The sequence below is a fragment of the Rhineura floridana genome, chromosome 1 (assembly GCF_030035675.1).
Source record: "Rhineura floridana isolate rRhiFlo1 chromosome 1, rRhiFlo1.hap2, whole genome shotgun sequence".
Lineage (NCBI taxonomy): Eukaryota > Metazoa > Chordata > Lepidosauria > Squamata > Rhineuridae > Rhineura > Rhineura floridana.
Window position 1 is genome coordinate 213,577,063 of NC_084480.1, and position 22,928 is coordinate 213,599,990.

Here is a 22,928-nt window from a genome sequence, read left to right on the forward strand (position 1 = left end):
CCAAGTTGACTACAACTTATGGAGACCCTATGAATCAGCGACCTCCAAGAGCATCTGTCATGAACCACCCTGTTCAGATCTTGTACAACTACAAGAGTTTTAGTTCTAGAAACAGGATTTATACTGTACACTGTGAGCTGTAATTTTCTAGGCATATCTACACTACAGGATTAAATTGGTTTAATATTCCCCCTTCCCAAGAACCCTGGGAATTATAATGAGCACAGTGCAGGGGTGATCTAAGGACCCCCTTCCCAGAACTGGGAATGGGTGGGAGCTATGACAGTTAAAATATTGTAAGAAAACTATTTAAGTTGGGAGGTACACATTCTATTTATTATTTTTTACATTTATATACCACTTTTCCTCCAAGGAGGCCAAGGTAGTGTATGTGGTTCCCCCTACTCATTTGATCCTCACAACAACCCTGTGAGGTAGGTTAGGCTGAGAGACAGTGACTGGCCCATGGTCAGCCAGTGAGCTTCAAGACTGAGTGGGGATTTGAACCCTAGTCTCCCAGGTCCTAATCCGATACTCTAACCACTACCCCACACTAGCTAGATTTGCTATCAGGGATGCAATGTTTCCTGCCTGCACCAGTCACCCATTTCAGATGCCTTTACAATTCTGGATGTTCAAAATTTGAAGAGCCAATGTGGTATTGTATAGTGGGTAGAGTGTTAGACTAGGACTTGGGAAACCAGGGTTCAAATCCCCACTCAACCAGGAAGTTTACTGGGTGCCCTTGAGCTAGTCACTGTCAGTTTAACGTACTTCACATAGTTGCTGCTGTTTGTAAGACCCAGCTTCAGCCTTCTCTTAGTCCTTGCCTTTCCTGGCCCAATTACGTCCATTAGCCTTTCCATGCAGAGAACAGGAAGATCAAAACTCACTAACAGAAACAGGATCCCTTCCCCCCTGGCATACTGAGGTCTCCCTCTCTGTAAGCTGGCTCCTGGAAAATTTTACTGGCTTTTAAAGTTTACAGAGTTTTGTGTCTCTGTAGATAACCTGCTGAGAGGGAGAAATATAACCATTGTAAATTGTGGCAGAATTGGTCTTTATTAGTAGATTGCAGAACTGTTTGTGTTTTTCCTAGATGCATTCCTCCAGAATAGGATTTTCCAGTGAACTGGAATAATTTTTTTATGCCCCTAGTTATCAACTGGAATCTCATAGCCTACTTTTGGCATAGGTGGAAAAATAATTCCTTGGGATACTCCATTTCAAATGCATTATTCCAGCATGCATTTAATAGCAGCCTCAGTTGCAAGAATTAAGCAGTTGAAACTGTCCTCATCACTTTGCCTCTGTACCAGCACACTTATTAGTTTAATTTGTGGCAAAAGCCTATGAAGGGCACATGATGAACCCTGTCGAAAAGTTAGCAAATAAAGGTGCTGATTAGAGTGGCTGGATACAAAAGAAAGCAGGGCCCCTGCACCTTTAATAGATGTGTACACAACTATTAAAAGTGCAAGAGCCCTGTCCTAGTGCTGCTGATAATGGAGGAGGAAACAATTCCAAACACAAAAGAAGCAGACAAATAACTAAAAACAGGGCATTTTTTAAAGTCAACAAGGTAGCAACCCAATCCTAACAGCGGGTAGGATATTTGGGTCTTCTCCAGTAACTAGTCATCAGATTTAAACCGTGCTCAGTTGTGCCATTTGAAATTTTATTACTACTATTTGTTTCCATTTATTTCCCAACTTTCTGCAACTTCAAACATCCAAGGCAGTTTACAACATGGAACTAAATAATATTAAGATAAAATATCATCAATAAGAATAGTAGAAGAGAAAATTGCCACATGTTGCCCCAACACATGTTCCATGCTGTTGACCTACACAGAGCTCCCTTCACTTTTACAGTTTCCCAGATCAGCTGGGTTGAACCTTTGGTATGGTACAGACTGGCTTCATTTTCCTTCACATCTACATGTGAAGTAGGAATTCAGGAGGTCCTGGAGTTGGATCTGGGCCCAATGGAGGGGATGCTATTTTCTCATCATCTGATCACCTCAGCAATTATAGTTGATAGCTGGAAGGAGAGGGCCTTTCATATCACAGCTACATATAGAGGCTTGGGTCACATCCACACTATGCATTTAAAAGAATCCTGGGAACTTTAGTTTCCCCACTGCAGAACTACAGTTCCCAGCACCTTTAATAAACTGTAGTTTCCAGGATTCTTTGGGGGAAGCCACATGCTTTAGATGTGCTTTAAAAGTATGGTGTGGATGTCAGGAAACAAGTGAGTGCTGCTTCCTCTCCCCCTGACAGCTTGATATTAGCAGTTTATCTCCACATTATGAAAAGGTTCTGCTTTGTGCATGTTGTGCTGGTGTTAAAGACACATGAGCAGGCAAGGTTTTTTTTTTCCTGGCTTGTTTGTAATCCCTTCGGCAACTGCTCAAAAGTCTTTCATAAAAAAGAGCTACACACCCCTTTACACTTTGATAACCTTATTCCAACTATTTTGAAATTCAGTTGTGTCAATATTTACTGGCTACGTTACTTAATCTATACTGTAATTGTATTCTATCAAGCCAATTGCATCTAAACCACTTGTTTTTGTTTCCCCAGGGCAAGTGGACTCCTTGGGAATATGCAGCTTGCCCACAGCTGCACAGGTGGCAGGCCATGTAGCCCTGAGCCACTCACTGTGGGGGTGATATTTAGCTGGCCCTTTACACCCAGGAGATATGAGTGGGGATTTGAACTCACAGACTCTGGACTCCCAGCCAGGCTCTCCTCCCCAGTGTGCTAAAATATCTGATTAATGTCAGGCACTTGTGAGTCATTGAATTAAACTGTAGATATAAAAACACCTCTTTCCCTCAGAAACCCTGTCTCTGTTTTTCTCTCCATAAGGGATCCTTTGTGGCAACTACAGGCCAAATATGACAGATGGGTGGTCTTGCCCACCTGTCAATCACATGGTGTCATTATAATATGGCAGATTGGCATGATTGTTATGAGATCAGAATTTCCAAAATAACACAGTATCTGAAATAAGGGAATCTATGTTCTATGTCAGTGTCAAAATAAGAAGCAATCTAGAACATTCTGAGACTCTAATGTCCTGGCAAAGTGGCAGTTCTTTAAAATAAGGCACACACCTGGCAAAGTTAGTTCCAAGTCAATGAATGGAAACTCTAGTTGAGTTCTCGATAAAGTAAAAAAACAGTATCATTGTCTCCCTTTACAATAAGAGCTCAAGCTTTAGTTCAGTAAACATTCTGATGGCACAGGCAAAATATTTTGTGGTGTTTTGTTCTGTTTTGAGGAGATAATGTGGAGAAGCTACTGCTGAGTATCGTGTGTGTGTGTTGATGATGATGGTGATGAAGATATGCATGATGCTCATTGGATTGCTATATCACCGATGTGGCAAGACTGGGATTAAACTTTCCCTAATCAAATAAGAAAAGCCATGTTACAGTGTTACAGCATCAGTCTCCACCTCAAAATGGCCATCTCTAGGATTCATCTATTATCCCACATCAGCTCCTGACATGACTTTGTTCCACACAGAGCAGGTGAAGAAAGCAAAACAAAAAAGTTACCTTATATTTTACAACGTGTTTCGGGAGGCAACCAGCTGAAACCCTTTTCTTTTTATTTCTGTTTCCCCCTCTTCCCAAAAACCAATTTTCAGAAGCAGGGATATTGGAGGTTTCATTCAAGTACATCTAGCAGTCATGATAGATGGCAGAAAAAAATGCAAAGCTATTTCACTGCAGGAAGAAAACAACCGAAAAATGTCTGACACTTGGAATCCTATCTTCTTTTGTGCCTTTATTCACTGTTTAGGTTCTTTTTATTCCGACAATGCAAACGTATAAGAACAGCAGGAAAACGTGTTTTAAGGAGCACATATATGCTCATGGCTGACTAGAACTAACTACATTCCCCAAGCAATGGAAAAGTAATAAATGAGCATTGTATTTTCAGGAAGCAGGATGGATTTTGCTGCAGCGGAGAGCCACAGAAGGCAACTTTCCTTTAAAAGTAGCTGGGCTGGTCAAAATGCTAGAACCCATCACAGCCCTTCCCCTTTTCTTTTAAAAATACCCCCATATCATCTTGCTATAATTTAAATGTTGTTTCATTTTGCTATCTACAGTATAGATATATAAAATATAGATTCTGTTTTTATCACACACTTTTTGCTTGATAAATAACTTTTAAAAAATATCTACTGTACATAAAATGCCCATGCACTGACATTTTATATATATCTAGTTTGCTTCTTATCTCTCTCTCTCTCTCTCATTTATATATATGCACACATACATACATATATATTTAAAACACAATAAATACATAAATAAAATACAACAGTAAATGTACACTTGGGGTTTTTTTAAGCTTAAAAAACAAAAGGGAAAACAAGGCATCATTCAAGAACCAGATAATGTAGAGAGTTTCGGGCAATCACTAGGAGATGATGGTATGCTAATTCTACACATGAGGATTTACAGAACTGGGTACCATTTTTCCTTTGTTTTTTATCACCTGGCTGATGAGCATAAGAGAATGGCAGGAAAACAAAGAGATTAGACCTTCCCACAACGGGACAAAATGGTAAGATGACACAAGTAAGATTGATGGCAATTAAAAACAAACTGAAGAGTCTACAGCATCCATAGTATAACTCATATAGTTAATGCATTAGTCATTCAAGTGCTTTTCAAGAGGTGGTGTATAACACCACAGCAATACAAATTGAGAGCTATTGATTATCCATGCAGTCAAATCATACAGAACAAGATTCAAACTCTACAGCAGTGTTTCAGTTCTTGGATTTCTTGAATGTGCTCCCACCCATTCTGAACTTATTCTCCCTTCCATGATCTGACACACCCAGTGCCATCCATCTGCCTAGCAGAAATCTGTCATGCAGAGAACTTACTTACAGCTGTCTGCATCATGCTGCTCCATATGAGAATTGGTGGAATGGGATGGCTGGCCAGGATAACTAACAGGAGTGCTGCCATCCCTCCCATTCTTCCATCTTACAGTCGTTCACCAACTGCTCCAAATGTGAGCAGCCTCTTTGGGCTTTGAAGGAGGAAGAAGCAACAGGAGTCTATATCAAGGCATTGATAAAAAAAATCACTGGAATGCAATGATGCAAGAAGGTACTAAAATAATGTATTAACTAGCTACAGAGAATGTGAAGTGGACTGAATACTTTTAAAATCTGGTAGATACCAAAGGGAAAAGTAAACTCATTCCACTTTTCTAGCAGAAAAGCCCCCAGTTAGATTTTTCCATGCAAGCTTCCATGCTATCTCAGCAATGATGTGCAAATTTTGAAAAAAAAATCTAGTAGCTGTTCAGGCAACAGGAGAACAAATAAACAATAGTAGCTCATTTTACCAGACTTTCTGACATATCTAGCTAATTTTAAGTACTGAATATAGGAGTGCATTTCTTAATATTTATTTGTAGTGTATATATTTTATCTTAAATGGAGTATTAAAATTGTATTTTCATGTTTGTAAACTCTCAGTTGAGTATTTTACCGTAACTCTGTCTTTTTGTAGTTGTATTCTGTTAAGAAATTGATTTTTTTTCTGATTTTGTTGAAGTTTTGTTGAAACCTATGCTTTTTGAATCTTGCCCTATGGTAGGCCCTAAAGACAAACCCTCAAATCAAAGAGTCCTATGGCACCTTAAAAACTATTAAGTTTTTGTAGACCATATCCACTTTATGAGATGGACTACTTCATGCATCTAAAGAAATAAGCTCCAGTCCTTGAACACTTATGCCACTACACTAAATGTGTTAGTCTTTCAAATAACAGAGGACTCATTGTTGGTTTTGCTATGACAGACTAATATGGTTATCCCTCTGGAATATATATATATATTTGCACATGCCTTCATTCTCTACAGATTGTTGTGCTTAGTATTGGAGCCTAGCATGAACTTCTGGGACCCTATGTGAAACACCCTACCATTTTGGATTGTTGTGTATTTTAAAATACATACATGTTTCTATTTATGTTACCTTGAAAGGAAAAAAAGTCTAAACACAACATAAAGCGTTCATATTAACTATGAAAATCAAGCTGCCAAAATTTTCCAGATCACATGACACATTCATACCAAGTGTTCTTATTCTGCCTATTAAACTGATATAGGTGCATGGGTTGCTGAATGACACAGTAATCAATTAACATGCTATTAGCAGAAAGCCCTGCAAGGCAGTGTTCATGTCAGAAGCCAGCCATTTTGTTTTCTGCAAGGTGCTTTCTGATATGTAACCATCTTTGCAGTCTGCTAATTGGACCTTCCTGAACCTTTTTCACAGTAAATGCAACTGAATCAGCTATGCACCTGTAGGTTGTAAATGGATGCTGTCTTACCTTCCTATAATGCTATTTTGTAAACAGTTAATGCAGGTTTCTCTTTAACAGGGTCTAGAACAACTACCCAACCAAGCATATCAAATGCATCTAATATTTCAGCACCAACTAGGCAATGTGGTTTAAATAACAAATTATTCCCTATATTGTCTTCCTTGTCTGAGGCCTGAGATGCATGGCATTTTTTTTCCTGTCAGGAAAAAAATGCACTGATCCACTTCTTCTTTTCTGAGATGTGACAAAAAGCTAGCAGTACAGAGACATTCTGCTCCTGCGCATTGCTTCACTAATCAAGTAAGCAGGGCTTAATTCTGGTTCCTCAGTCATAATTGCAATGTTCTGCCATTCACCCAGTTGGTTTGATCTTTTAATGGTGTCCACCACACACAAAGCATAGAGACAGTCATCAAAAGTTGCAGCCATCGTGAGTGGCCTCGCATCCCAGGTTCGTCTGTCATCTTGATCCTCAAATGCTTGCCTGACAGCCTGTACCATCTTTATAGTTCCACGGAGGTATGGGGATGGGATATCACTGAAGGCCTTTTCAGGCAGCAAAGCATTGCTGACGGGTGTGGAATCCTTCAAAAGGAGCTCCTTTTGTGGCGAGCTATTGTTCTGTCCATACAAATCGGTACCTACAACAATCAGCCGTCCACTAGAACCTACGACAACAATATCTTGTTTAAATTCCCCAGGCACATTGAAGTTGAGGGTAACAGTGCAACACACCCCACCTTCCAAGACCATCTGAAATGTGCAGAAGTCATCACTTGTGATTTGGCGGATTCCCTTGATGTGGTCTGTCTGTTTCACAAAGGTCTTAAGCAGTCCATGTACTTTCACAGCCTTCTGGCTAGTGAGGAAGGTCAAGAGGTCAATGATGTAGGTACCAACAGAATGCAACCCTCCGCCTCCCATCAAGTCATCGCAGCTCCAATTGTATTTCTTCCCCAGGAGGCTCCCACTGTGAACTTGTACCTCACACACAAGCAGCTCTCCGACATAGCCCTCTTGGATCAGCTGCTTCATCTTCATGAAGGCAGGCAAGAAACGAAGAACATTACCCATAATGCTCATGAGCTTGGGGTAATAGTGGGCAGCAGTCATCATCCTAAAGGCATCCAGTGGAGTGGCTGTTCTGTCACAAATGACATTCTTCCCAATCCCTGCCAAATATTAAAGAGAAAGTGTATGAAGTTATGTCATATCATGGCCCTATGGGCCAGAAAGGTTGCTAAAGGAAAAATTCATTAGAAAAAAGTATAGAGGGTATCATTCACACAAAATCCTTGCTTTTTTTTAGACATGCCTTCTGAAAGATGCAGAGAAGATACTCTGTTCTAAGTTCACTTACAATGAATGTGGCATGAGCTGAATTCAGGGTTTCTGACCATCGCCAAGTACAAACAGCTTACTTTCTTGGCAGAAAAGAAAATATCTCACTTTGAAAAGGGAGATTGTGGAACTCATGTCATCATAAGATGAAAACCCATTAGTCTATTTCAAACCTTTCTTTTGCAAGATGACCCTTGTCCTTTATTAGTACTTGCAACTTCTCCTGATTTTGTATCATCTTTAAACTAAATTAAGTATATTCCCTACTCCATAATATGTACTGTTTGTTTATAAGGGCAATCTGGTTCCAGTTAACTTATTTACCTATTTAGCTTATACTTTATTATCCGCTGCTAAAAGGACAAAGATACTGTTCTAGATCTTGGGGTTTTGTGCAGACAGGTAGTGTTAACTCAGGGAAAATAATCCAGGTATTATCTCAGGGATAATAATTCATCTCCTTACAGGTACACTGCATATCCAGTGAATTCTCTATCCATATTTCCATAGCTTCATCATTACAAGAGCCATGTTTCTCAAAAAAGATTATGAATGTATACTCACTATTTCTCTAACGAGTATTAAGTCTAGTTCATTATTACAACTCACAGCAATGATATACACACCTGTCATCTCCAAAAAGAGGCATGATTAAAGCAAGTGAGCCAATCCGAGAGATTTAAAGCCTCTTGGTTACACTGAACAGAACAATTGTACATATAGTTCAGCATATGCTTTGCTATCTCAAGGTTACCGGATGCCCATTACAGTACAGCAGAGGTGGGCCACCCCTGATTTCAAGGATTCTTCCTCATTTAACAGTATTGATAAGTATACAGTGGTTTTCACTGTAATCTGGGAAATTCCTCAGAAGCTTATCAAGGGTTCCTGAAGGAGAAGATGAGTAACGGAGGACTCTCCCCGATATGTAGCTGCAGAAGAATGTAAATGATGTGTACTAGATTGCACACTCAGTTCAGTGCAAAACAGCAGGAAAAGCACATGTGGATTGGCCAGTGCTCTGAATGATCTAACCATGCTTTGTACAACTTACCCCAGGATTTTCTGCTGGGTGAAAAGAGTCCCTGATGGAATATCTGAAAACTATGGCTATAGAAAATAAGGGACATTGACTATTTCAGAATATTCCCCGCTTTACAGAACAAGCCTCTCTGATTTTTAATATCTTGAGCTGACAACCACAGACATATTTATCTTCTACTGAGCCTCTTCCTCAAATGTACAGTTTGCCTGAGATGTAGTGCCTCTGAAAGTTTATTCATTATTAGTTATTTATTACATTTCTACCCCGCCTTTCTTTTCATGATAGAAACCCAAGGTGGCTTACATATGGTTCCCAGGCGGTCTCCCATACAGGCACTGACCAGACCTGACCCTACTTAGCTTCAGCAGGATGCTGGCCTCATGTACCTTCATACCATAGCCTGGTCTGAGTTTAACTAAACTGAGTTTAGTTTGTCACTAAAAGTCAACCATCTCCTGCTATATCTACTTGATTCATATAAAATTAGGTTGGTTTGACTTCACAGACAGAATTCATGTAGCAGACCTACATTCCTTTAATAGGTAAAGTTCCAGCTGTACCTTCAGCTGTTCTGTAAATCTGTGACTCATTTAACAAGTCTTTGTCAACAAAATATATTCTGTCTGTAGGGTTGCCAGGTTTAGGGCCTGAGACTGATCCTGTATCTTTAGGAGAAGAAAAAGTCAGCCAAGTGCAGGTGTTCTTGCAACACTGTAATGGGAAAAACCACAAGGTGGAATTCTCCCTTCTCCCTGCACAACTTTTAAAGATACAGAAGACCTCTTGGAGGCTGGGCCTGGCAACCAAGAGGTCTTTTGTTCTTTTAAAATTGTGCAGGGGGAAGGGGGAATTCCACTTTGTGGTTTTTCCCATTACAGGGTTGCAAGAACATCTGCACTTGGCTGACTTTCTCTTCTCCTAAAGATACAGGATCAGTCTCAGGCCCTGAACCTGGCAACCCTATCTCTCTGTCAGATTCTAGGGTTGGCAAACAGCCAGAAATGCAGAAATACAGCTTTTATATAAGCATGCAACAGATTTTCCGAAGCCCAATTTCCTAAGCCTATTCATATGGCTGAGGGGTAGAAGACTAAGTGCAGCAGTGGCTGGCAACAGCCTTTGCAAATACGAAGATTTAGTCCCATCACTTCTGCTCATCCACCACCAATGGCTTTTATGTCCTGCATTAGGTGGTGTGCACACTAGTAGATTCAATAGCAGTGAAAATTGTTTTTTCTGGCTGCATGAAGCAAGACTGTCCTCTGCTGGACAAACCTCCCTTCTCCACTACTAACTTCAGACCTTTCAGGACCACCCACAGCAAAGTGTTGGGCCAATTACCATCTCTGCCTCAGCCTACAGCAAAGCATTTCCATTGGCCTCACCTGGAAGGCAAACAGGTTGATCTACCAATCAGTTGCAAAATCCCTCTGAGGCTGAATTTTAAAAAAATGCACTCAAGCTGATCTAACCAGGTTTTGGAATAAAAAGGGGCAGACTTTGACTAGCATCATGTGTCCCAGTTTTCAGAAAAGAGAGATGGAGATGCACTGGAACAAGCACAACAGTGTGTCTCTACCCTAAGAATCACCAAGAGCCTCATGTAGGCCACTTCCTGTTAGAGTGATGTATCTGCTTTGAGAACGTAAGTATCCAAATATAAAGATCCTACAAAATAAAAATATTAACTGTTGCAAAGGAGAAGTTCCATCTGTGGAATGCTGTCCCCAGGGGAAAATGTCTGGCACCATCATTTTTGGTTTTTAAAGCTAAGAGAGCCTCCACGGTGGTGCTCACCTTTAATTGGGGTGGGATAGAACTTATCCTTATTTTGTTGTTGGATGAGCATTTTAGAAGTTTTGTATTCTACATTGTTTTACATTTTCTGATTTTTAATTCCTTAATTTAACTATTTGTATTTTATCTTTGAGACTTTTTTGTATAAAGGAACTAACAAATGTGAATAGTAATAATTAATAATACTGCCACTACAACTCGCATGAAGTTCTAGTTTACTGCCATAGGGCCATTGCCAACTACTAATGCTGGGATTCTCAACTGGAAGCCCAAAACTTCAGTTACCCACATACTAGAACCAGCAAAATTTCACCAACTTCTCTTAAGAGCCATTGACTCTTGCCTTAAAACAAGCCAGGTTCTTTGTTGGATGAGCTCCAGAGGAAAGAATACTGCAAATATTTTATTTATTTAAAATATTTCTATCCCGCCCTTCTACCCTATAATAGGGCACTTAGGGCAGCTTACAAAAATAAAATCAAACACATAATAAAATTGTAAACAATAAAATCACAAAAATATTAAAATAAATTAAAATACATAAAATACAATTAAAAGAGATAAAATGCTATAGAAGAGAGGGGGGAGTGGTACTAAAGGGGACTACAAGGGTAAAATTTAATGTAGAAGGCATATGGTTCTGTATGGTTCTATAGTGATGCAGCCAAAAGCAACTGGGAGGAAGAAGCAAGAGACCTGTGTCATTAGACATTCCCTCAACTTGCAGACATGGGGCACAGCTCCCTAGTACATTGTTAAGTAACATTTCAGCATTTCAACATGGGTGGGTTGCAGCATCCATTGGCATGTGACTGCACAGAATGAGTCACAGCAGAAGTTCAACCCCTGCTCTTTAGATCTGTACAAATGTGTATATGTATTTAGAAAGTTAGGATGTGGTCCTGAAAGGAGTTGCATGTGCTTAAGCTTGCTGATTTCAATGGACTGAAATCAGCCAGCCTGTAAATACATGCAACTGCTTTATACTCTGAGGGCCAAACTAGACATGATGTTAAATGTGTCTTTGCCTTTAATGTGCTCTTTGTACTTTTTAAAAAACATGGCATCAGTTGGGAAGGGGCTATTGTCAAGTTTGCAGCAGGCATGGAGAGGGAATGTAATTCTTTCCTCGCCCCTACTGTGGAAAAATCCTCTCCTGAAGCTGTCATCTTGAGTTGGGAAGAAATTTCCCACTGACATTTAGGCTGTGGGCATACTAGTTGCTTCAAAAGCAGCAGGAATGTTTTTTCTAGCTACGTTTTGAAGTGACTCTGCCCTTGGCTGTATACATCTCTTCCTCACTGCTGACTTCAGACCTTTCAGGACTGCCCACAGAAAAGCATTGGGCCAATCACTGTCTCTGCCAGGCCTACATCAAAGCATATCCATTGACCACACCTGGAGGGGCAACAGGTTGATCTACCAATCAGTTGCAAAATCTGTCTGAAGCTGAATTTTAAAAAAAACCCTATGCTGGAGCTGATCCAACCAGGTTTTAAAAAAGGGGCAGAGTTTGACTAGCATGATGTGCCCGTTTTCAGAAAACAAAGATGAAGATGCACTGCAACTGCAATAGTAAGTGTGTCTGTACCATTAGTTTACTCCCTCTCCCAGTGCTATCTTCTCAGGCTGGCAGTCGTTCTTCCCTAGGGTGTCAAAGAGAGGTCTTTCCCATCTACAGTTCCTGAGGTTAATTTAAAGGTCTTTTGAATGCAAAACAGACAACCACAAAGCCAGGGGTAGCCAACATGGTGCCCTCTAGATGTTGTTGAACTCTATCACCCCCCCCCCCGCATAGGCAATGGTCAGGGATGACTGGAGTAGTAATCCAACAACATCTGGTTACCCTTGCACTAAATTATGTCCCCTCACATAGTGTAACCAATGTCCTTTAATCTGGATTGAAAATTTAAAAGCATTGCAAACATTGGAATACTTTTCAAGATGGAACAAACATGCTGGTGTGTGTTTTCCAAGCAATAGTGGGTTGGAGGGGCGCTATGGTCTGCACTACTGAAAATCACCTTCAGATTTTATGTAATTTCAATGTGTCTTGCGATTGTCAGATGCAGTGAATCAGAGTGCATAACACAGATTTTTTTTTGATGTGGTTTCCCCTATGTTGCTTCCTCCCTTTTAGCCTGTGTAATTTTGTGGTAAATCAGATGTAAGAATTTTTACAATGAAGAACATTTGATTAACATTCCAAGTAGGGATGGGGGAGGAATCCGTCAAACATGGATTTCAAAGCAGACTCAACTGATTTGTTCCAGGTGCATCATGCCTCAGATCAGATCACTGGTCCAATTTCAGACTCTGTAGTCCTGTGGATTCTTTCATAAGGTGGTCCAAGGGTTGCAGTGCTACCTCCATTCCTCTTTTTAAAACATTATTTTAAACTTTTATATCTAGGTACTACAGCCTGAAGCAGCTAATGTGCAGTACTCCCTGTACATGGCTGCCCCCAGTACAATTCTCCCTGAGATTAACAGAACGTGGAAAACAAAACATTTTTAGAGGAACGGAGATAGTGTTGTAACCCTCAAATGGTTGCGTATGTTTCTACATGGATTTTAAAAGGTATTCTGTTAAAAATCTACCCAGAAATAGAACAGGGTAGATTTAGTCCCATTCCCATGCAGAACTGGAGCAGACTGGACTTCAGAGGGTCTGCCCATCCCTAGTTCCAACTACAGTAGGGCCCCGCTTATACGGCAGGTTAGGGACCAGGCCCCCGCCATAAAGTGGAAATCGCCGTAAAGTGGAACCCATTGACTTTAATGGGTCGTGTCGCGCAAAAATGATGCAAAAATGACACAAAACGGCAAAATCTGCTTTAAAATGTGGAATTTCCCCTGACTGAAAGCCGCAGCATCAGTGGAATGCCGGAAAGCAGGGCCCTACTGTACAGTAATCGATAAACACATTTGCTTGATACATTTTACTGCATTTGTATGTATTTGAGAAACATCAGGCAATGACATCTTGCTAGTAGAGAGGCAAGAAAACATAACATCTGAATCTTTAATCAGAAACAATAGGAAGCTACAATTTGGCCACTAGCAATACAGCAATGGACCAGTAACCAAACAAACAAACAAACAAAAGACCCCCACAGCAAATCATGCACTTGCTATATACTTTTTTTAGTGTTGCCTTTTATAAACACCCGTTGCAGCCATCTGTTCAGCGCTGCAGCTTTGTCTTGCCTCAGTTACATGATAATCTGCCAAGTGGTTGGCTTGCTTTGCTAGCAAGAGAACCACAGTTTTTGGGCATTCTTGTTTTATAAACATTTGGGATTATGTAATTTGGGAGCAATGACTGCCGTATCTTTTTTGGAAAGAAAGGGTGGCAAGTTGTTCTTTTTCCCTCACTGAACAAGCTATTGTTCATGACCTGAGCGTAAGGGCATTATACACACGTAGGCCTGGCCCAACAGAACGAACAACCCTATCGGTCACATGGGGTGCCAGTGAAACAGCATGTAATCCCAGTGGGGTACCTCATCATCCTATCTGACACCTGAAGGGGTAATCTGGGTCATATACCCCTTGGATCACACAGTGCAGCTGCCTGGGCAAAATGTCTTGGGCTGGTACTCTGAAGGAGACTCTCTGGAGCAGCATGAGAGGTGGCACAGAGGATTACAGAAGGAAGGGAGAATCAGTGGATAATGTCTTTCTCCCTTTTGCCAGCAAGATCCTCTGCTGGATCTTGATGCCATGCATAAAAGAAGGGCATTAGTTAGGATCCAAGCCCATAGTAGAAAGACTGTCATCCTTCTTTATTTCAACAGTTCAAAGAGTTAAGGTTTGATATCCCCCTCCTTTTGTCCTTATTATACACAACACAATGGCACATCTGAGCCCCAAGATTTTCTACAATTAAAAACAAACTAAAATATACAAGTAGACAGTGCAATTGCTGCCCACAATATGTATAAAAAATAAGCAGATTTGAGGATTGCTACTCATATTACAAGTCCATACGTGGAGAACTACACTTATGTGTGGAGTGCATTCTTCTGTAATGTGAGAATATCTGAGCAAGTAGTTTTTGGCCCAATATACACATCTGTAAACAGAAGCAGCATGACTTCCAGCTACGTGTCCCCAGTCTAAAGGAGACACACACTTGTGTGGCCATTTCACATTAGAAAATATATACCACTTCATGAATGTGGATCAAACTGTGTAATGCACTCTAAAAGATAGCAGAGATGACGTTGTCCACACACTGGTAACCTCTAGGCTGGATTACTGTAATGCACTCTATGTGGGGCTGCCCTTGAGGTTGGTCCGGAAGCTGCAGCTAGTGCAAAATGCAGCGGTAGGACTGCTTACTGGGGCAGGGTATCGCCAACATGTCACCCCGCTGCTGAAAGAACTGCACTGGCTCCCCATTTGCTACCGGGCCAAGTTCAAGGTTCTAGTTTTGGTGTACAAAGCCCTATACAGCTCGGGACCAGGATACCTGAAAGACAATCTTACCCCTTATATACCCAGTTGATCACTGCGCTCTGCAGGTGAGGGCCTCCTGCAGTTCCATCGTATCAGGAGGTTCGTTCTGTACAATATAGGAAATGGACCTTTAGTGTGGCAGCACCCACCCTGTGGAATTCCCTCCCTTTGAATATTATGCAGGCACCATCTCTGCTATCTTTTTGGCGCCTTTTGAAGACTTTCCTTTTCCAACAAGCCTTTTAAGCTGAGACCTATCCCAGTCTGCGTCTGTGTTAGAATTGCTTTTAATATGTCTTTTAATATCTTTAACCCTTTTTTAAAGATGTTTTTAAAAAACATTTAAATGTTTTTAATGTTGTTTTGTTTTAATCGTATTTTAAGGTCTTTTTATGATGTTTTAAAGTGTTTTTGATGTTTCTGTTTGCCACCCTGGGCTCCTGCTGGAAGGAAGGGCAGGGTATAAATAAAATAATGAATAAAATAAATAAAAATCATGGAGAAAAAAGTTAGCTTGCAATGAATACATGATATTGAGTTTTATAAGGTCATGCCATTTGTTTATCACAGCACTATATTGTCCATTCTAACAAGTACTGGCTTTCAAAGATCTCAAGCAGATGTTTTTCCTAGCCTTGTTACTCAAGATCCTTGTAAACTGAGATATTGGATGTTGAACCTGAGATCTACTTGGTGCAAAGCACATGCTCTGTTACTTAGCTATGGTCCCTCCCCAGCAAAGCTGCAGCCTTACAGAGACGCATTAGGGTAAAGACTGAGAATCCCTTAGCAATGGTAAACCACCTCTGAATACCGCTTACCACGAAAACCCTATTCATAGGGTCGCCATAAGTTGGAATTGACTTGAAGGAAGTCCATCCTGAAAGTATGTATGTACTGTATCAATGATGCCACATTATACCTGTGTGAGATTGGTTTATTTTGGGGGAATTTCCCTAAAGTATCATGCAAATTTTAGTTTAGTTAAAATGAAGGCATAACTCTAAAACAAGGCTTAAAGATTACACCAGTGCAGTATACCTTTACCAAACAGATTTCCAGCAGGCATACTGATGCAGCAAAACAAATGAGCAAATCCCTAGGATAGATTACTGCTATTTGTTATTTTTAAAAAAAATTAAACCAAAAGCAGAGGAAAACACAAATCAAACCAAGAGTTATAAAAGCATGCCTCCAGAAGCTATGGTAAAATGTATACTTTTTCAGCAAGATCTATGGCACTAGGAAGCAAACAATTTAAAAGTGAAAAAACAACACTCAGCTTGTCATGTTTGTTTCCAAAACATCAGGTTTTCAACCCAAAGTGTCAAGAGATTACTTTATTCTATATCTGTTTGTGTGTTACAATTGTTTTTCCCTTCTGAATTATCCACAGATGTCCTCTGGGGCAAGAACCAGAAAAACACAGACATCTGGTCCTGCTATTCAGCTGACTCTGGCAACGTCAACTCCAACTAATTGCTTTCTTTTCTACTTTAATTTCAGAAAGGAATCAAATACCTCCCTTCACTAATGGAAAGCAAACATTCTGAGTGTGTGCTCATTACATTATTAAAAATTTTACTCACTATACAAACAACTCTTAAAAGCACAAGTGTTCAACATATGGAACTAAGTGCCAGTGGCAAATAACACATGTGTTCAGTGTTGGGGTCAGAACTACAGACTCAGAATGTATGGATGCACATCAATAATCCTAGCAAACAATTCAGGACAGGATGATATCATGACACAGTCGCTTCCAGAAACAAGTAATTTAATTTAAACATACAGATGCAGAAGGCTCACTTATTTCACCTCATTCACGTCCCCATCCCGGTATGTTATTAGGTAGAAGTGCTTTATTATAGGCAAGACTGAGAAACAATGAATGGGTTTAATCCAATGACTTCACTCTCTGAATGCAAGGAACTTCAGTAATTCCACTCATAGAAGGACCCCTTCTGTCAGTAGAACTATCCTTATGGAAATGGAAGCTCCTTCAGTTCACAGAGTGAAGACTTTAGATCCAACCCATAGAGATTTGTCCAAAGCCATTCAATGAGTTTATGGCTCAGTGACCAATAAACTTTACAGCCCAACGCTAATGATTTTTATTTCAGTTCAAATACCACTAATTTCAATGGAATTTGTGTCCAGGTAAGTATGCATAGGATCAAAATTTAAGCCTCCCAAGTCCAAATCCTGTCTTCTTTTATGACTAATGTCATCTGCTCCCAATAGCAGTTTACTATTCCAACTGTATCACATGCTTTTTGATCTAGCATTGCATTATCTGCTCCCTCCCTGTTGGTTTTCTGGAGACTTCTGAAAATGATCTTGTTCCAGAGAGCCTTTGGGAGAGACTGAAGGTAGAGCCTGACACTGATTTTATGTCTTCCATGTTAAATTTTACCTTTGTAGTCCCTTTAGTACCAATCCCTATATATATGTGTGCATATCTATCTCTCTATCTATCCATCTATCCATCTATGAACATAATTGTGATTAACAAAACAGAGGTTTTTATTGTATTAACAAAATGTTTTAGCTTCCACCTTCATCAGCTGCTAACATACAAATGCTGTTACCAGGGTGGCAGTTATAGAGCTTTGAGGATGGAATGCTCAGAGGGGCTTCATTTGCAGAAGCTGAGTAGTGGTGGTACTGTCCTCCAGGTTCAGGCCATGTGGTGCCAATGTGTCCAGAGATTATATCCCCAAATTCTCCCTTTTAGTCAATGCTGCTGGATCTGCTGGCATCCCTATCGCTGTTATGGAAAAGTCCAACAGGCTATGACCCTCAATGTTAAAATGCTTTGCAACTGGTTGCTCCAGTTTTTTTGTCAAAATTGCCGACTTGTTGTTCCTGAAGCGCGTGCGTAGGTCAGTTGTGGTTTTTCCTACGTATTGGATATGACATCCTGGTCTTTTGCACTCGATGATGTAAATTATATTGCAGGACCTGCAGGTGATGTTCTGTTTGATGTAATAGGTCCTGCCTGCCCTACTGCTCTTAAAAGTGGCTGTCTCCCTGAGGTACACACAGGTGATACAGCGTTTGGAGTGACATGGATTAGACCCAGGATTGGTGACAGGTGGCTTAAGTACAGCTCTCACTAACAGTCTGCGCAAATTAGGAGGTTGGTGAAATGCTACAACAGGAGGCCTGCTGATGGCTCTAGCAAGATGTTCAGAGTTGGCCAGCAATGGGTAGCTCTCCCTGATTGCTCAGTGATAGTTAGGAGATGCTGGATGGAAATCTACCACAAATGGAATCCGTTGCTCTCTGCTCTTTGGCACCTCAGTATGATGGAGGAGGTTTTCTCTGGACAGAATGGAGGCTTGGTGGATGTTGCAATCGATAATATGTAAAGGACTTTATTATGTACATGTCTGATTTTATTTTTGTAAGCTGCCCTGAGTGCCCTATTATAGGGTAGAAGGGCGGGATATAAATATTTTAAATAAATAAATAAAAATAAATAAATAAATGACACAGTAAGGCAGAACTGGAGATTCCTCCTTCACTTGTACCCTGCTTGACATTAATGGAAATAATGGCTTGCAAGTGATTTTCCATCCTTATATGTGTGTAAAGCACACTTTTTATGGGGGAAAGTCTAATTAACTTATATGTTCAAGATTTTAGTGATGTGTAATTGCACAGATATAGAACGCTGCCTGTAAAGTCAAAACAATACACTTGACTAACAGGGAGGAAAAGCCTGCAGGCATTTCTCTTTCTACTGCAATCTAATCAGAAGGGTACAGAAAAAGTTACAGACACACTTCCCGGTCCAAGAGAGAAATATTGCAGAAGGTAGCTAATAAGTAACACCACCCTCCTTCCTCCTGTGTCACAAGTCTATACATTTACACACACATGGGGGGGCATGTATAGTCTGTGCCAGAAGCATCCAAATTTCTGCCTCTAAAAGGGAGCAATTCTGAATAATTTATTCAAATATATTTGCATGTATTTGCATTATTTGGTAGTCTTCTGTTAAGCCACAGAGAAGAGAGAAACTATGCAGAGTGTTGAGTCTCATCACTCCCTGTTCTTTGTCTTCTCTTCAGTTCAGGACAACTGGTTTGGATTTCAAAGAGGACCACTTACATTATTACATATTTTAGAAAGATTTTTGAAGAGGTTCTCCAGAGCATATTAAACAGAAACGACGACTATGACATTTTGCTGAAATTCATTCCAGCTTTTCTTTCATTATTGTCCAAAAAGCTTGTTTTTGTTGTGAATTACAAGCCAGGTTTTGGGCTTATGTGAGAGAAACCTGCCTACGCTCAGCATGAGACAGGCTGACTCTCTTTTGCAGATTCAGAGGCTTTGGGCAGGCTGACTTTACTTGAAAAACTGGGCAGAATGCTTACTGCCTGTGCATTTTCTTTTTTAGTTTTCAGTTACAAAGGGATAGAGGGTTGTGCTTTTTTCATGAAAGTTACAGATCAGGACCCGCTAATTCACTAAATGGACAGTGTCAAGTGGAATATTGCAAATCCATTCCAAGCACTAGGCAATATATCAACTAGGCCTATATCAACAAAGTTTTAGCTTAATAGTATGTGCCCATCAATTTCCTTACAGACATTTGTCCTCGCATAACCACTCAATGTCTTCTATTAGCCTTCATAGATTGTGCTTTAGTGACACACTTCATATGCTGTGACAAGTTAATGTGGCCAGACTCCAAATTCATCCCATGCTATAGCTCTGTCAGTACACAGTGGCAGTCATATTAAAGATAGCAGGAGGGAAAACTGGTGAAAAGTAATTTCCATTGGCTATTCCACAAAAGGTAATGTCTGGCTGGAAGTAAGTAAAAGGAAGATCACCATGGAACATGACGCACCACAAGTAGACTGATGAGTAAGATTAACCCTGATATAATTATGCAGCAAGTCCCATTCAAATTTAGTTACACCTCAGCCTCATACAGATAACCCTTCTCATTAACAACTTCCAATTCACTCTATGCCTTTTTGAACTCATTTTGGCAGTGTTTGTTTGTTTGTTTGTTACACTGCCTCTCAGCCTCAGAGGAAGGCAATGGTAAACCTCCTCTGAATACTGCTTACCATGAAAACCCTATTCATAGAGTTGCCTTAAGTTGGGATTGACTTGAAGGCAGTCCATTTCCATTTTTGTTACATTATAACTAGTACATAGCATGTGATACAATTCTGGATCCCAATGCTAGCTTTATACCATGTCATAGCCTGGGAGACAAGATGGATGACTGATAAGGAGAGATGCCTAGCTATGTGCTCAGGGTTTGCAGGCACTGCCAATTGGCTAATTGGTGGTGCTTGTGAACCCCCTTATGTCTCATCCTGGTATGTACCTATCCAAACATGACATCATATATGTCAGATGTAGGGTATAGTCCTGTGGCTTGGCCAGAATGACCTTGTGAGCCAAATGGAAAGGCTGGTAGGCCTCATTAGGCCTGCAGGCTGGAAGTTCCCCACCAGTGAGCTATATCTTCTGTGTAAAAAAGCTCTGATATCTTTCGGGGTGTACAGACAAAAGCACAGAAATAATAATTATTCCTGGTAATGTCTGACAAGGGTTAATTATGCCCCCAAGGTTATAGCTCTTGCCTAAAAATAATTGCATGTGCAGTTTTTAATTGAGAGGCAGATTAACATTTCAAAATGAACAGTACTTTGAAACTGTCCTGTCCAAAATAAATCGGCTTGTAAGCCACCTCAAAAGCTTTTCAGCTAGAAATGGAGGCAGGAGATTGGAAACAAAAAATAAAAGACAGTCACTGTAACAGTAATTCCTGGGAATCAATGACTGTTTAAAATAAAAGATCTCTGCCAACCATGCCTTGAACAAATTAATGTTGTTGATATATTGGTCTGTCAATAATGTAAGAACATTTGGTTCCTATATCTGTAGAACTGTCCATTCAAGAATTAATATTATGAATTAAATGCATGACTTCTGCAAAACAACCAGATCCCTGCCACATCAAATGCGGTTGCATAATAAAGTTTCTGCATCCTTTTGGTTGGATTCTATCACCATAATGAAATGGGGACTGACAGAAAATTGAAATACAGAAGGCAGCAAGGATGGGAAAGTTTGATCCTTTCAGAATATGTTACAATATCATCATTATTTAAAGGACTGGAAACTCCATGCAGGAAGGAGGCTATACTGACAAAATGCCAGATAAAATGAGTTCTCATACTGCTTGGATGCAAAATTTGAAACTGAAGCAAGGTTGTGATTAAAACAAAGTCACTTTGCCTTGCAAAAGAAGAAATGCAAGTATTTGCTACATGGAATTTCCACCTGTGATAGCTTGAATTGTTTGTTTTTTCCTGGCTCTTTTAAATTTTGATGAGTTTTGCTGAGCAAAATTTAAGTTTAAAGTTCTGTACTGTTGTTTTTCCCTTCTTGTGTTTTATGTCTTTAAGCCACTTTGTATGAGCATCAGCTGAAAAAGCAGTCATTAAAAAAAAAACACCAAATAAATAAAATAATAAATAAAGAGCTTCTGGCTAATTAGGGGCTCTTTTTCTCAATTTACTTCAGGCCCTGATTTAACTCACTCCAGAATTCTGTACCTCAAGATAATGATCATGTCTATGCGTGCATCACACTGAACTAGGAATCTTTTTTTCTTATGCCAAGCTAGTTGGTGAGGTAAATCCCATCTGCCCTGAGATGTACATAGCTAACTTCCTAAATATGCAATATTTCCTTACAGAAACATTTTAATCATCTGAGTTTTACAACAACAAAAAACCCTGCCAGAAGCTTATATTCCACCTTCTATGGATCTGCAAAGGCAGTTGGACAAGGGTGTGATGTTCCTGCTTATATTGTAAATATGGTAAGTGCTGGTTATATAGAAGATATATGGTAAGTGGAGTGAAAGAGAGGGGGAGTACATGAGCAGTAGAATGCTGAATGATTGGCTGAGCGTTTGAATGGCTGGGAGTATAAATGGAAAAATGACAGTTGAATCTGGGTGGAGGTTTGGTGGTGAATTGAGGTGGTGGCTGTGAAGTGGTGTTTGGAGGTTGGTGTTGAGAGTGAGTCGGAGTTCTGAGGCAATTAGTAAGAAATCAAGTACATAACAGAATATAGATGAAACCATACGCTTGTGAAACATTCCTTAAGTAATCTTGTTATTTCTAATACTAAATAAATATTTCTTGGTTAAACAAAAGCCTGATTCCTTCAGCTGGGAAACACAAACCAGGGGGGATAGCAAGTAACCAAGGCTGAACAGTGTTGCGTGTGCGTGTAAAGATCATACAAGGATGGAATCCAAGTGTCGTATAGAACAGGAATAAGCCAGGCCAGGCAAGTTTCTTGTAAGAGTCTTTACTAGGCAAAGACATTAGACACAGTTCTCATCACAGACGACTTTTCCCCCACACACTGAGATTTTGCAAGAGTCTCACCTTATCAGGCTTCCCAGCCAGCTGCTGACCTTGGCAGTCTGGCACTCTGTTCTTTCAGCTTAACCCTTCTGCTTCAGGTTTTACTCTCTCTGCTAAAAACCCTGTCTATGAGTCTCACAGCATGCTTCACTGACCAACAGCCCCCACCTGAGACTCACAGATTACAAAACTTACATTTCTCATTATTACATTTCTACAATATTAACTTTTCATTACAATACATATCAGTTTGTTTCCTTACAGTTTCTATTTACATTTTCAGCTCAGGTTTTTGTTTCTTTATTTCTTTATTCACACAGGTTTTACAGAGTTATGTTTGTTCACTTTTATTTGATAATACATTTATATTTCATTCCTCAACACAAAACTTCCACATGAGATCCATTGTTTCTTTATCTATTGGTCCTTCTTTTTCCCATTCTACTGGATATTCATCTGTCTCATCATTCTGTTGTGTAACATTA

General features: G+C 40.0%; 1 protein-coding gene across 1 annotated transcript in view; it reads right to left on the reverse strand.

The window, feature by feature from the left end:
- Positions 1-1,736: 1,736 nt before the first annotated feature.
- The window catches only part of GFOD1 (Gfo/Idh/MocA-like oxidoreductase domain containing 1), a 75,871-nt gene continuing 54,679 nt past the window's right edge, over positions 1,737-22,928 (reverse strand). Inside the window, exon 2 of the mRNA XM_061592237.1 lies at positions 1,737-7,548. Coding sequence (XP_061448221.1) covers positions 6,629-7,548 — 920 coding nt within the window. The 3' untranslated portion in view covers positions 1,737-6,628. The remainder of the gene's footprint in view (positions 7,549-22,928) is intronic.